General features: G+C 37.2%; 1 protein-coding gene across 4 annotated transcripts in view; it reads left to right on the forward strand.

Annotated features, from left to right (window-relative positions):
- Positions 1-238: 238 nt before the first annotated feature.
- tp53bp1 (tumor protein p53 binding protein, 1) overlaps positions 239-15,523 on the forward strand; it is a 33,460-nt gene continuing 18,175 nt past the window's right edge. For 2 of the 4 annotated variants that reach the window (XM_056258983.1, XM_056258986.1), the window contains exons 1-16: positions 2,082-2,230; positions 3,581-3,786; positions 3,876-3,954; positions 4,034-4,121; positions 4,235-4,296; positions 4,762-4,875; positions 4,964-5,018; positions 5,297-5,457; positions 5,556-5,682; positions 5,886-5,974; positions 6,054-6,253; positions 6,633-7,920; positions 8,025-8,141; positions 8,269-8,469; positions 15,007-15,073; positions 15,315-15,398. In XM_056258983.1, coding sequence (XP_056114958.1) covers positions 3,607-3,786; positions 3,876-3,954; positions 4,034-4,121; positions 4,235-4,296; positions 4,762-4,875; positions 4,964-5,018; positions 5,297-5,457; positions 5,556-5,682; positions 5,886-5,974; positions 6,054-6,253; positions 6,633-7,920; positions 8,025-8,141; positions 8,269-8,469; positions 15,007-15,073; positions 15,315-15,398 — 2,912 coding nt within the window. In that variant the 5' untranslated portion in view covers positions 2,082-2,230; positions 3,581-3,606. Of the gene's footprint in view, positions 391-2,081; positions 2,231-3,580; positions 3,787-3,875; positions 3,955-4,033; positions 4,122-4,234; positions 4,297-4,761; positions 4,876-4,963; positions 5,019-5,296; positions 5,458-5,555; positions 5,683-5,885; positions 5,975-6,053; positions 6,254-6,632; positions 7,921-8,024; positions 8,142-8,268; positions 8,470-15,006; positions 15,074-15,314; positions 15,399-15,523 lie in introns of those variants that run through there. The other 2 variants (XM_056258984.1, XM_056258985.1) reach the window with 2 other exon arrangements.

Genomic DNA, 15,523 nt, shown 5'->3' on the forward strand with positions numbered 1-15,523 from the left:
CACACACACACACACACACACACACACACACACACACAAAACAAAAACTTTATCCATTAAATGTAATGTTAGTGTTTCATTTTGGATAATTTGGAGCTTTCAAAGGCAAATTAAAAATATAACAAACACGTTTACATAGGTAAGACACTAAAATAACAATATCGTTTGGCTCTATAGTATTCCTATGTTTAGAAATATGTTAGTTCCTATTAATTACCATGCGCGCGCGCATATCAAAAGATGCCAAGGCACCGTCAAGTGACACCCATGTGTCCCACACACACCCCATCATCTTCATAGAGATAATCGACTCGCACAACCTTTCCTTTTCTTCCTGCTTTCTTCCAGAAACAGACAAGCCTGCGGGTTTGCACAGGATCAGTTTCTCAGGTAATGGACTCATTTTTGTAAGCTGTCGCCATCGCTGTGACTTGCATTTTGTGTTTCCAGCGCGATGCTTTCTGACCGGTGGATGAAGTGATTTAATAAGCTGTTATAAAGGCGTTGTTAGTCTAATATAACAATGGTTCCCAGACAGTGTGAGCACATCATGTCGACAGGATAAACGCGTCGTTTGTTGTTTGCATTACCAGATGCCTTTGAGTTCGAGACGACAGGGAATGGTCATGTGCTTGTTAAGAAATGTGGTGTTTGGGGGATACGTAGCTAAAAAATATTATTTGGAAAATGTCACTAAGCCTGTAGTAAGCAGCCATCAATCATTGGTATCGACATTATGTCATCTCGTGTGTTTGCAGCCGCTAAACAAATGAAATGCATGCGATGCAACACAACACATGATGATCAACACAGAGCCTAAGCAGGTTTATGGGTCATTATGTGAACTGGTGGCGATTTAAACACTGTCAGACACTTTGCTTATTATGCCATCACAAACTAAAACAATACATTTTAAGATATCCTGGAATGTAGTTATGACAGAGTTGTCATTTTTACAGTTTATAAATTGCTCAATTTAGTGAATTAACTACAAGGTGCGTCTTAGTTTGAACAAATTGATATTTCTACATATTTTCAATGATCAGTTGTTTACTATAATCATGGTAACGGGTACTTCATGAAAAAAAAACAGAAGGATGATCACTAGCATTTGAAAAACATTTTATAATCATATAGCTAATTAGCCAGACTTATATGAAAATAGTATACTATGTAATTTTTATAGCCTAAATTATTTTGATTAAAAGCTAAAAAAAAAGCACTGGCTAATAAAGCAAGAAGAAATTGAGAAGAAGAAAAAAACATTTGAGAACAGGCCATAAAAGGCATCTTCATGATGGAAAAAAGGAGTTACTGGATGTTGTTGATGTATTTACAAAGACATCTAGTGACACATAGGCCTAGTAAAAGAAAATCAATTAATTGACAAAGTTATTTTTGAAACATGTGCAGGCCATTTGTTTGTTTTTTACAACAATCCTTGAAATTTCCTTATTTTCAAGAATAAAGGAGATGGTTTTCACAGACCTAAAGATAAAAAAACAGCTCCCATGTTATTTACCTTAGTTTGTTTAATTTATTCATATACATATTATTATTGGCAATGTAATAATGATAATAATATCAGCTTAAAGCTGATATGTCTCAAAAACAATAATGACGCAATTTATCAACTTGTGGTTTGAATCAACCCACTCAAGATGCTTATTATTGTTAAACTATGTTTAGCTAAATACTATAGCCACTGATTAAGTGATATTTGTGTTTTAATGGGACTGCTTTTAGTGGGCGTGTTTTGATGTGTTGTCTTGCGATATATCAATAGCGGTCGGATAAATGACTGGTGCAAGTTGCAACAAGCCTCTTGAGTTAAGAAACCCCTTAATAATACTCTTACAATTATAAGCACGTTTTTCTTAACTTAAGGACTTTGCAGCTGGGCATTGGTAAATAAAACACGATGAGAACCCATGAGGCCTTTAAACATCTGCGCAATTCCAGCATCTTCTTATCTGTAGTCAGAGTCAGACTACAAAACCCCGCCTCAAGCTTCTCTCTCAGCCAATCAAAACAGGTATTCTAGCCGTTCGGTTGAGACAAGAACTTCTGTAACCAATCAACGGCGAGTATTCCTGCAGGGTTTTTGCCGCGAAGTAAAAGCTTTCGCTAAGGTTAGGCTGTGAAAGTATACAGAAGTTCTGTATATGCATGCCCTGCAAAATGTTACGCGTTCGCTGAGATGGATTAACACCTACCAGGGATCCAGCCTGTAAGATCACAATTTTCTTCCGCTGTGTTTTACAGGAAGGGCTGATTTATTTTCAGGCTATAGCTGCAATGCCTGCTAGGTTCACGTGTCTCCACGAAAAAGCTGTGGAATGGCTTTTCATGGGAAGATGCGTTGTGTAATTAAGTTAATCCACATATGTGTCGATTTGAATTTTAGTAAATCGTTTGTGCATTTCCTGGCGTTCCTTTAGTAAGTAACATTAGTAGTAGTTTTGCATTGATTTACTCTTGAAATTGTTTGCATCGATTTACTTTTACACTCGACGTTTCGTGCCGTCAGCATGCAGGCAGGAAATCTCGCGATTAAAGATCTTCATTTCTATAAATTAAATTGTTTTTTAGTAAAATACTTTGGTAAGCGTCTAAGACGCACGGACGTACTCTACAACACCAAACATCTTAAATGTGCAGACTAATCATGTTTTTGCTATTTGCTAATCATGTTTCAACAATACTTTGGAAATGTAATCAAAATACCATACACTCTCATGGGGTGACTCCATGCACACTTTCTCTAAACAAAAGCTGTTTTATTCTACGTGGAGCGACTCGCCCCCTTATGGGCGCCGCCATGTTTACATCACGTGACCAGGAACAATTACAAAAAAAAACAGTGAAATGAAATTGATTTGAAATTAAACTGATTCATGAACAAAACAAAGGAAGTCAGGACAGTGCTAAATTACTAAATATTTTGACAAAGAGGAGCATCTTTTTTTTGTCTTTCTGCTTTGTTTTTTAAAGTATTTGAAACTTCAAAAATAATTTCACAAAATCATTAAAGGGTTACGTATTAGTTCACCCAAAAATGAAAATTCTGTCATCATTTACTCACCCTCATGTTGTTCCAAAGCTGCATGAGTTTCTTTGTTCTGTTGAACACAAAATACAATATTTTGCAGAATGTTGGTAACCAGACTGTAGCTATCGACTTGCATAGTAGGAAAAAAATACTACGGAAGTCAATGGCTACTGTCTGGTTCCCATCATTCTTCAAAATATCTTCTTTTCTGTTCAACAGAAAAAAGAAACTGATTTGGAAACAGATTTGTAACAACTTGAGGGTGAGTAAATAACAAAACATTATTTTTTGGGTGAACTATCCCTTTAAGAAACACATTACCAACTTTTCTCTTGCTAAAAGTTGAGTTGCTTCTATTAATAACAATAATAGTAATTTATGAAGTTAATATACAAACAAACAAACAGCCCTGCCAAACACATGACCCTATCTAGTTTAAATTAGGAAGTCATATTTACTTCTTTCAGGCAGTTTAATTTGAACTCATCTCTATGTTCTAACCCTCCGCTTTAATCTCTGTGTATGTAGACATCTGCTAACCCTGTCCCATCCTTATGGATCCTGGTGAGAGTGATCTTGATTCAAGTTTTCCTCAGACAGAAAACCCCTGCCTCATAGTAGAGGACTCCCAGCCTGACAGTGTGGCCTTGGAGGACGATCCTGACACCAGCTACTGTGCCCTGCTCGCCCGTCGCCTCTCTAACCTGCAGCCCACTTCACAAAGCCCAGTGCTGGTGAGGCATCACAGGCCATAGTGTGATCTAAGTTTATTATTTTTCATAAATACTCTGAAAGTTGATAGTGAGTCACCATGTTTTTGCAGGAGCTGATTTCTTCTCCTACTAAAAGTCATTTACAAACTGACAGTCCGATTGATAAGAGTGACAATACAGCCCACTCGGGTAAGTTTATTACTTCATGGACGAAACCGTTCAATTATTTTTTGTTTCCAATACATACTGACAAATGGGTTTTGATTAGTTTCAGACAATTTGCAGTCTAACCTGGGTCCAGCAGCTAAAGAGCATAGTCAAGTTTTTGAAGTTTGCTCTCTTCCTATTTCAAAAAGGTACTAAAAATATGAAGCTTTTACATTTTCCAAGCAGAGAGAATTATTCCATTAAACTAAAAATCTTTAATTTTTGTTTTATCTGCTATCTGTGTTTGTAATTGTTCATACAGAAGTGTTACAGAGCACATGGAGTCTGAGGCGAACTCCACCACACACTGTACAGAGGCGCATGGTAAGATGTCAAACAATGTATGTATGTCAGTGTTATTTTAGTATTATTTGTATACTATTATATTCATTTATTAGTTTATTTTTATATACTCAGTTTTCACTTTAATTATAGTTTTAGTTTTAGTAATTTATTTATGTGTTTTTGTAATTTATATTAGTTTAAAAAAAAAATTATATTTAGCTTTAATTTATTTCAGCTATACTTTTAGTAATTTTAGTACTTTAACTTATTACAGTTTGTTACCAGGGCAACATTTCTAACTTTCATTTTTTAAAGTTATGTTTTTTTATCTAATATTTATATTTTATTTCAATTACTTTATTTGAATAGTTTTAGTTTGTTTAGCATGTTTCAGGTTAGTGTCAACATGGCCATTAACGTCAGAGTTTGCTGCCTTCCAACAGAGTGCTTTACTAATAAAATGCTTGGCAGAATAAATGAATGATTGTGTTGATCTGATCACAGAGATGTCTCAGTTCGGTCTTTTGGAGCTCTCGGAGAGCCAGGGTGTCTTTGAGGAAGATGAGCGGGATGGAGCTCCTGCAAGTCATAAAGACGGTCAGAAGCCAGCCAGCCAATGTATGTTTAAATTTTGCTGCAACCACTTGATCTGCTGCCCATTAGTCAAGTTGTTTTTTTAATGAGTTCTTTTAATTTTCTTTGTCAGGTGGATTGAAGAGTTCAGAAAGGACATCATACAATCAGGATGGAAATTCTGCAGGGCAAGAATTTATTTTCAAAAGCAGTACTGCTGCACAATTAATCGAAAACAAGCAAGATTATGATTATGGCTTCCGTGATTAACTAATTGTGAAAAGTATCAACACTTGTTTGTTGTGCGCTTTAATGCATTGCTGAATCAGAGGCTTTAAATTAGTTTTCAGTAAGTCTGGGAAAGTTGTAAGCAGTCTGGGAAATATCAAGGGATCCTGCCCCCCCCCCCCATGATTGTGCAGTTCTAACTAATAATAACTAGCCTGTTTTCCTGATGATATTGTAGGTCAGAGGTCAGTTCAAGCTGTCCTTCGAAGCCTCGGGACGGGGAAAGCAGAAAGCTCAGTATTCAGGCTATATTACACTCTCAATTACCTGACAGTCAAGAAGATGAGGAAGATGTGCTTGTTTCCTCTCAGGATGACATGTTTGAAAAGGAGAGAAATGGTGTGTAGACTCAAATTATTCCATTTTCTGTTTTCATTATGTGTTCTTGCTTAATGGTTTTTGTTTTGTTTATTGTTGAATCGTCTTCACTATAACAGGCACCAAGGCAGACAGCAGCGTTTCAGAGACCTTCAAAGAACACTTTCCAACATCCACACCTGCACATAGTCTTCGCTTGCTTCATCTGTCTGGACAGGGCACACTTGTACAGGAGAGTCTTTCACAGTAAGTGGTTAATCTTTAGCATGATTTATTGAATACATTTTTTAGTTGGAGGGTAAGAATCTGTGCTATTTAAAGAGTATTGATTAATGACATGATATTCTAATGTCTGATATAGCATATATGCTACATAATCTCACTTTTCTCTATGTAGAGTGAAAAAAAGTGAATTATGGTATTCAGTAATTGCCCATTTTCCTTAACAGGCAATCTGTTGACTTTGTTGCTGCCACTCAGGACCATTTAAGCCAAACACCTTACATTGTCCCAAATTCACCCACAGAAAAAGAGCAAAGTAAGTGTTTTTCACATACAGATAAGGCTTATGTGATGTAAATGTTTTTTTAAATGCATTCCTAAATTATTCCATTTAGATGATAATGAAGCTGCTGAATCCCCAATGGACACATCAGCCCCCCCTGATGACCAGCCACAAGGCAGAGAGGAGGAGCCGATGGACATGAACCCTTGCCCCAAACCACAACCCGCTGCCTCCACTCCAGTGTCCCAGAATACCCCTGGATTTGTTCTGGAGAAAAGCCTCTCTGTACCCAGCCAGCCTGAATTCTCACATGTAAGCATCAATTATTCAGACTAAAGGTGCGGTCGCACTGACCGTTGTTTGGCTAATTTTGCGGTGAAATCCAGCCATTTCAATAAGAATTCACACAATTGTGTGAAAGTGTCCCCCACACAGTTTTCACAACGGGTTCGAGTTGGTCATGTGGATTTGCCAGGTTGACCAACAGAAAGCTGGTTGATTTTGAAAGTTTCTTCTGTGTGAGCTGTGCTTTACACATCTATGCTTTTGACAGTAGACAATGGACCTATTTTACAGAAATTTCATTAATATGACCGCACCTTAACTTTGTGTTTAGTCTGTGAAGTTTCAATTAAATATCTCTTGCACATTCTTTCGTTTACAATATACTTTCCATGTTTTCTCAATATAGGACGTGTTTATTTCCACTCCAAGTCTTGAGCCTGGAAACAATAGTCAAGGGACTGAGAGCTCAAAGAGGAAATTGTCTCACCAAAACAGCCCATCAGCAACCGAGTCAGCTTTGCCCAAGCAGAGCGGCCCAGCGGAGCAGCTAAAAGAGTCTTCTAGCAGCTTTGCACAACCCTCTGAGGGTACCGGGTGCTTTCAGTTGGAACTCGACAGTGAAAAAAGCAGTTGTACTCAGAAGACACAGTTGTTCATTGTGGAGGAGGATAGCCAAGCCACACAGATTGAGGGAGAGGAAGGAACTGTTGATGCTGACAAGAGTAACTCAGGCCTTAAACACCTTTCCCAAACTGCAAGCAAGAATGGTATGGACGCTGATTCCGGTATAACATCAAATTCTCAAAGTCTTTCCAAGGTGCCTGACTCAAAAAGTACAAGTGCTTTACCTGAAAAAACAGAAGACTGTAACCCCTCTCAAAAGCTCTCACAGGCTGTTAATGTAGGGAACCAGAATATAAGTGCTACTCCAGGTGCGACTCCGTCCCAGCTTTCTGTCGGTGCAGACTGTGTTTCAGACACCCCTAATTCACCGCAGACAAGTAAAACCACAGCCGCTGGCTGTTCTCAAGTCTCACCATCAGCTGATAGACCTGCAGCACCTGTTCCTGTCCCCCAACAGTCTCCGTCTCAGTCAGTCTTGACTGTGTTGTCCCAAAAGAACACAGAGAATAAAAACGAACATGCTAGTCAAAGCAAGAATCTCAGTCAACCCATGACACACAGCCACAGTGTTACTACAGACAGTGTTAGAGATGCTGAAGGGGAGGAGCGGATGGATGAGGGTGAGATCCAGAAGACTGTGAAGGGTGATGACACTGGAATCAACCTGGCTTTGTCTCAGAGTGAGGTGCTTTCTCCAAAACCCATGGAGGAGGAGAATGGGGAGAAGGAGACGTCCCAGTGTGTACCCAGCAGAGATCAGCACTCCTCCAGCAGAGAGGACTCCTTCAGCGTCATGGTGCTTGAAGAGAGCCAGAGGGTCTCTCAGGAGAAAGTAAAGGTTGGGAGGTCACAGCCGTTCATAAGCTCCTCACAACCTGTGAGAGGCTCCGTGCAGGACAAACGTGAGGCCACGGCAAAGATCTCAGGGTCTCAGCCTTTGGGATCTACTGAGGTTTCACCTTTACAGCTTGAGAGAACTAAGTCCGTGAGCACAAAGCCCAGTGATTCAGGACAGCACAAAGTGAACTCTGATAATGCCTCCAACAAAAGTCTGAGCGACAGCTCGGGAGGTGGGATTAAGCTCCAAACAAATGATCTATTCTCCCTGTTGATTATGTAACCTGCCTTCAGTAAATCCAACTAGCTGTTTTCTTTTCCTTTCTTTCCTGTCCAGAGCTTCCGTTTCATTTTACATTGCCCAAAGAGGGTGAGCTGATCCGCCCGGCAGTGAGTGCAACTCCTCCACAGATTAGTCAGCTGAAAAAGACACCGAGGCACAGCACTCCTATTGGTGGGTGTCCCCTTTTCGTTTCATAACATTTGGATAGATGTGTTTGAACATCAGTAGAGCTGAGCTGGTGCTGCACACCCCTCCCTCTTAACTTCCGTTTTCTTCATGCCCTTTTGATGTTTTGCAGAGATGACCTCGTTCTCAGAGCCGTCAGAGGCAGACGTTACCAGGGAGACGACAATGGCAGCCAGTGAGATTTCGGTAGAGGAGAGCAGAGAGGTTGAAGAGCCAGCTGCAGTGGAGCAAGATGGGAAACTGAGTCTCAGGATGAAACTGGTGACCCCGGTGGAGGAGGGCAGCTCGGGCTCAGAGCATTTCAGCCTGCAAAGTAAAAGCCATTTTTTTGTTGTTATATTTTATTTCCAGACTCATTGACATTTTCACTAGGGCTGGGGGATATGGCAAAAAAAATGTAATCTTGATTTTTTTTTTCAGAACGGTTAACCGATTCACAATTTCAATTCTTTTGATGTTTAACTAGTCGACTTAAAAACGTAACTACAACATGATTCAAGTAACATTCTCTTTATTAACGATCTGGTTAAATTTTCTATTCCGAATGCACCACATCTGAAGTGATCAATATGGTGTAAATGTAAAACAAATTTGTTAAATATGTTTATTTAAAACAAATTTGTTGACTTATTTGTTAAATAACTTTGTACAATATTTGCCTTCATATTTCATGCATATTTTCTGCAAACTTATCTTAAACATCCTATATACTCAGAAGCAATGTTCCCTCTAATTTTTTTTCTTGCTGAGCAAAACTTTTTTCTATTGGGCGGACATTTTTCGCCACCTGAGCAAAAATATTCTTTATACCTGACCTGTGCAGCATACGTAGAAACACAATGGTTTCAACATTCAGTTGTAACTTTTAACTTAAATGTGCCATTTCTATTTTATTTGACCCTTGATGTAACTTATTGGTATTAAATCATATTTTCGAAAAACAAGCAGTTAATTAAGAAGTCACTAAATGAAGCACATTTTAGGTTACCTGGTATTTTTTTTACAGTGCTGTTAACTGTACAGTCTTTACCAAGAAATCCTATGAAAAATAATTGACAAAATCTTCTGCAGGACAGTTCAATTCTTTACAATAATAGAATATAGTATGAAAGAAAAGTAAGCTGTTATGAGATGGTTTGGGAAAACCATAAAGTGTTTTTGTACAGTCAATTAATTGTGTACAGGAAGCATTAAACCATCAGAGTTAAATGATTGTTTATTGCTTATGAATTTCCAATATTTTCTTTAGCAGTGGGTTTCAAACCTTTTAATGGCAAGGACCCCTAAACAATACCCTTGTGAGATTCTTTATTTAGGCTTATAATATAATAAAATATAGGCCTAATATAACCTAAACAATACCCTTGTGAGATTCTTTATTTAGGCTTATAATATAATAAAATATAGGCCTAATATAACCTAAACAATACCCTTGTGAGATTCTTTATTTAGGCTTATAATATAATAAAATATAGGCCTAATATAATATAAAAAAACGAATTGAAGTATTTGAAGTGATATAATGTATCAGTTTAAATGCTTCAATTTGTTTACATATTATATTATTATAATATGAAAACAAACTGAAGCATTTAAATATATCTAATAGCTAAATATTTTCAAGAAAAGTGAATGTGAACTCTTTTATAATCTAATCATCCCTGAAACTCCCCCCCACACAAAACCATCTATTTCAACTAATGATGTATTTTGAATTTGCACGCGGGTGGGTGTGTAATTGTTACTGTTCTGTGTCCATCAACCGTTATTTCCACCACTTTAATCAAACCGCTCTTCTTTAAAACATTATGATGTGATTTTGTTTCACATGTCTTTGCGTTTCTCGTTGCCTCTCGTATATCCTCTCGTATATTTGGTCCACACACACGACTCACTGCCAATCACACGCGCTCACATCGTTCTCTTTCTATGAAACCTGTAAACTGCATTCACCAGTTTTCACTCTATAGCGGTTGACCAGAGCACTGCAATTATTTCTCACTTAAACTACATTCTAATGGATTTCCCCACAGGTTTCGCGTCAGTCCTCTGCGTGACATTTAATTCTTTTCTGCGCGGGCGCCGCTTCAGAAGTGTGCGACTGCGCACGCGCGCAGCTTAGAGGGAACATTGCTCAGAAGTAATATAAAATAAAAAAATGCTAAATATTTCTTAGTCAAAAAGGAATAGCAATAAATAACACCAGTATTAGGCTATTACAGCAAATGTTTTGTAAAAACAGAAAATAACAGCACCTTTCAACCTGTCACCATCATGCAAACATGAATTATCAAACATACAGTAGTTGTAGGTTTTTGCATTCCATTGCACTTTTTTTATGTTTGGCGTATGTGCTTGGCTGTTGCACTCGTGTCTTTAATATAGTTAAGATCACACATTTTTTTTCTCCAAATATCAAAATGATTACAAATGTTATATTGATTTTATACAACAGTTCAATAAACAATAGGTCAACATTCAGTGACTCACAGTTTAGACACAATATTGCCTGTTTTTGCTCTATTTCGCCACCGAAAATAGTTCCAAACAAAGCCACAGGCCTGTTTTGCGTCTCTAAGCAACACAAGGCGGCGATAATTTGTGGTTGAAAGAAAAAAAGAAAAGCTCCTTCATACTGTACATTTACATGGCAGATGCCTTTCTAGATCAGCGGCAGCTTGAACACAGATGTGAATGTTGCAGTGCGATAATTGTGCTTTGAAAGGTTAACCAAAGTCCTTGAAGTCTTTGGTTTAAAGCCTGTTTCCCGTCACAAGCGCCAGCGGAGCCCACATCAATGAATGAGTGTTCACGTCGGAAGTGTGGCGGCCGACCCTCTCATTCATTAACATGGACAGCGACAGTGGGTGTTTGAATTGAGATTGCGATCTTTTAACGATTAATCGTGCAGCTATAGTTGAAACTCAATGACTCAATCATTAACAGTGACTTGCTGCCTGCCTTCTGGTGGTTTTAATTTCACAGTTAAAGCGTTAGTTCACCCCAAAATGAAAATTGTCAGTAATTACTCACCCTCATGTTGTTCCAACCCCGTAAGACTTTCGTTCATCTTCGGAACACAAATTAAGATATTTTTGATTAAATCTGAGAGCTGGATCACTCCTCCATAGGCTTCTAAGGGATCGAAACTTGCCGGGCGACAAAAGTTAAAGACAACGTTAAAATAGTCCAAGTGACTACAGTGGCTCAACCTTAAGTTTATCAAGTGACGAGAATACTTTTTGTGTGCAAAAAACAAACAAAAATAATGACTATTCAACTATTAATTTCCTTCTCTGTCGGCCTCGAGATTTCACGTAGTGGAACTGCGCAGCGCTTCTGTGTTGTACGTCACACGTAGACTCACTATTGGCCGACGCTGGTCATGTGTGTGATGCGTGTGACGTACAACACAGAAGCGTTGCGCAGTTACACCACGTGAAATCTCGAGGCCCACAGAGACAGTAGCACCTCATTGCAGTACACAAGATCCAGGGGGTGGAGTTGGGTAGGTTTAGGGGTGGGGTTAGGGATCAGTGGGTGGAGATGGGTAGGTTTAGGGGTGGGGTTAGGGATCAGGGGGTGGAGATGGGTAGGTTTAGGGGTGGGGTTAGGGATCAGGGGGGGAGATGGGTAGGTTTAAGGGTGGGGTTAGGGATCAGGGGGTGGGGTTAGGGATCAAGGGGTGGAGATGGGTAGGTTTAGGGGTGGGGTTAGGGATCAGGGGGGGGGAGATGGGTAGGTTTAGGGGTGGGGTTAGGGATCAGGGGGTGGAGATGGGTAGGTTTAGGGGTGGGGTTAGGGATCAGGGGGGGGAGATGGGTAGGTTTAGGGGTGGGGTTAGGGATCAGGGGGCGGAGATGGGTAGGTTTAGGTATATGTAAGGTGGGAGGAGTTGGATCTGGATCCAACTCCTCCCCCTGGATTTCGTGTTCTGCAGTGAGGACCATTAATAGTTGAATAAAGTTGTTATTTTTGTTTGTTTTTGCACACAAAAAGTATTCTCATCGCTTGATAAACTTAAGATTGAGCCACTGTAGTCACTTGGATTATTTTAACGATGTCTTTAACTTTTGTCGGCCGGCAAGTCTCGATCCCTTAAGAAGCTTATGGAGGATCCAGCTCTCAGATTTAATCAAAAATATCTTAATTTGTGTTCCGAAGATGAACAAAAGTCTTACGGGGTTCGAACAACATGAGGGTGAGTAATTACTGACAGAATTTTCATTTTGGAGTGAACTAACCCTTTAAAGTATCTTCATTTTTTACAAATAATTAGTTCATTTCAAAACATCAATATTCAACATTTTATGTTTAAAACCTCAAAACATTATTTAGGTATTTGTAACTGCAGGTTAAAAGCATTCATGTTCCCTCTGAGCTGCATTAAACAGTCCGTGTAAATGCATCTGAATGCCACTTCAGATGCAGCTTCTGTATTTCCTCTGCATTGCAAAGTTGAATTTTGTTGACACTTATTTCATTTGATTGGTAACAACAGCCCTATTGTGTTTTATTATTATTATTATTATTAGTAATAGGACTCTTTATTATTCTAATTGAATTTATTGATTAAATGTAAGAATTTGACACAAAAGATGATGCTTACATTTAATTAGGTTAAAAAAAGCCCATAAAAGGTAAAAATCGATTTTGGATGAAGTAGATTGGAAAATATAATTTCTGTCACTGCTGCAAACTAACCACCACAAACTTTACAAACAAAAACTTTAAGATTCAGCTGTCCACGGCAGTCCTACACCTGCCAAGGTACCGACACAATAAACACGCTCAGCAAAATATTGTCTAATTATCTCAAAAGCACATTATTTATTATTATCATTTTTTAATTATAATTATGAAATTTGAATTTGAAATCTTTATTTCTAACATGGTAAGAAAGTATATAAAAATATAAAACAATGTTTAAAAACATAGAAAAAAAAAAAAGAAAAAAAAATTAGCAGAAAAAAAAAAAATACTTCTTTCCTGTTGACATACTTCTATTACATGTGCGAAAAGGAGTAGGAAGAAGTAAAACTTATATACTCCTACCCCCTTAATTCATACAGTCATTCAATTTACAATTTTATATTATTATTATCATATTGTTCATATATATATATATATATATACACATACATATGCACACATATACATACACATACACGCATACATACACATGCATACCCACATACACATCATTGTGACCACTGACAAGTATTTATTTATCTAACCTCAATTATGTACTTATTCAAGCAGCAAAAAAATACAACCAAAAATAACAAAGAAAACAAAGAAAAACAACATAAACAATGAAGCACTCCTACTTTCACTACAGTGCTTCTTGATACCTCTTGAAGATAATTTCCCTTTGTATTATTTTAAATAGGAGTATGTTTGAGCATTGCTTTAGTTTATTCCACAATTTTACCCCGCAAATTGATAAACATAATCTTTTCCTTGTTGTTCTAAATCTATTATTCTTAAAATTTCCCCTTCCTCTTAAATTGTACTCTCCCTCCCTCTCAGAAAACATATTTTGTATATTCCCAGGCAATAGGCTATTTCTTGCTTTGAACATGAATACTGCAATTTGGTATTCGATTAGATCTTGAATTTTTAGCATTTTAGACTGCAAAAATAATGAATGTGTGTGTGATCCCGAAATCCAACGTTGTGAATGATTCTCATGGCTCTTTTTTGCATTATAACTAGTGGCTGTAGTGAATGTAGATAAGTGCTTCCCCAAACTTCTACACAATAATTCAAATAAGGTAACAATAGTGAACAGTACAAAATGCGAAGTGATTTAAGCTCCAGTATGTGCTTAGCTCTTGCTAGGACTGCAATAGTTTTGGACAGTTTGGTTTTGATGTATTTATGTGAGGCTTCCAGCAAATGTTCTTATCTATGATCACTCCAAGGAATTTATTTTCATGTACTCTTTCTATGTTAACACCCTCTATCTGCATCTGTGCTTGATAATTTGACTTACAGTTTCCGAAGACCATGAATGTAGTTTTACTAAAATTTATTGATAACCTATTTATGTTAAACCATTGTTTTATTTTCTTGAATTCTGAAGTGATTAATTCCAAGAGTTGCTGTAAGCTGTCCCCTGAACCAAATATGTTTGTATCATCAGCAAATAATACAAAATTCAATACTTCAGATACTTTACAAATATCATTGATGTATAATAAAAACAACTTTGGTCCCAACACTGACCCCTGGGGGACACCACAAGTCATGCCCAGACTTTCTGACGAATAATCACCTATCTTCACAAATTATAATTTTATATAATGTTAATTATATTGTTTTATATTTGTATTATATTTCATTTATATTTTATATTTTTAATGGCTTATTTTATAACATAACAATATAAAATAATATATAATAATAATAAGACAAAACATATATTATAATAAAATATAATTTGTGTATGTATTTATTGATATATTTTGGTTTCTGTTATTTAAAGCATAATTAATTACATCTGAACATTATAATATAAAAATATATAATTAATAATATATAAATATATTTTATTATAACATATCATTTTTTATTTTAATAATATATAATTAAACTATTTTATTATAATATATAATATTTGTATTTCATTTATTTTTATATTATATTTTTATACAATATATTACATGAAAAGATCATGAAGTTTTATTATTTATTATTTATTATTTAAATCATGGTTATATACTGTTCAGATGTAATTAATTAATTCTAAGGTATTTTTGATGTAGTATAAAGTCAGTAAATACTGGTTCTGTTTTTAAGTGGTCTACAGCTTAACCCATTAAGCTTGATTTTAATGCTTCCCCAGAACCACCATTAACAGATGAGGAAGGATCTGTCTCCAAGGCTACCACTGTTGCCATGGCTGTAACCAGGTAACCTGCATGGTTGCTATGCAGAAGCTTATCAGTGGGATGTATTAATTTTTCGGCTGCCACTCACAGCTACTGATTCACTGACTTACTCTTTTTAATACATTTGCAGTGCAGATCCTTAATAATGCCTCGACACTAGGCTTGATTTCATTAAAATACTGGACAAAACTGCAGATTTTAGTGTTCATTCCTCTTCATGATGTGGGATATTTCCCTGTTTTTTTCTCTTTCTGTCGTTTAGTCCTTCTGTGTTTAGTCGTGTTCGGGAGGCCCACAGGCAGGTCCAGGTAGAGGATCATCCAGAGTCCAGTGACCCTCCCCTCAGGTACTGCACTACTCTGAAATGAGAATAATGTCACTTTTAAATCACCTCTTGCTGTTCATTAGAGATAAAAGTTGTTTATGCTGTACAAAGTAGTGTCATGCTAATTTGCCAGGTATTTTGAATTA

Source organism: Rhinichthys klamathensis, unplaced genomic scaffold (assembly GCF_029890125.1).
Source record: "Rhinichthys klamathensis goyatoka isolate OS25496 unplaced genomic scaffold, OSU_Roscu_1.1 h1tg000161l_1, whole genome shotgun sequence".
NCBI classification, from domain to species: Eukaryota; Metazoa; Chordata; class Actinopteri; order Cypriniformes; family Leuciscidae; genus Rhinichthys; species Rhinichthys klamathensis.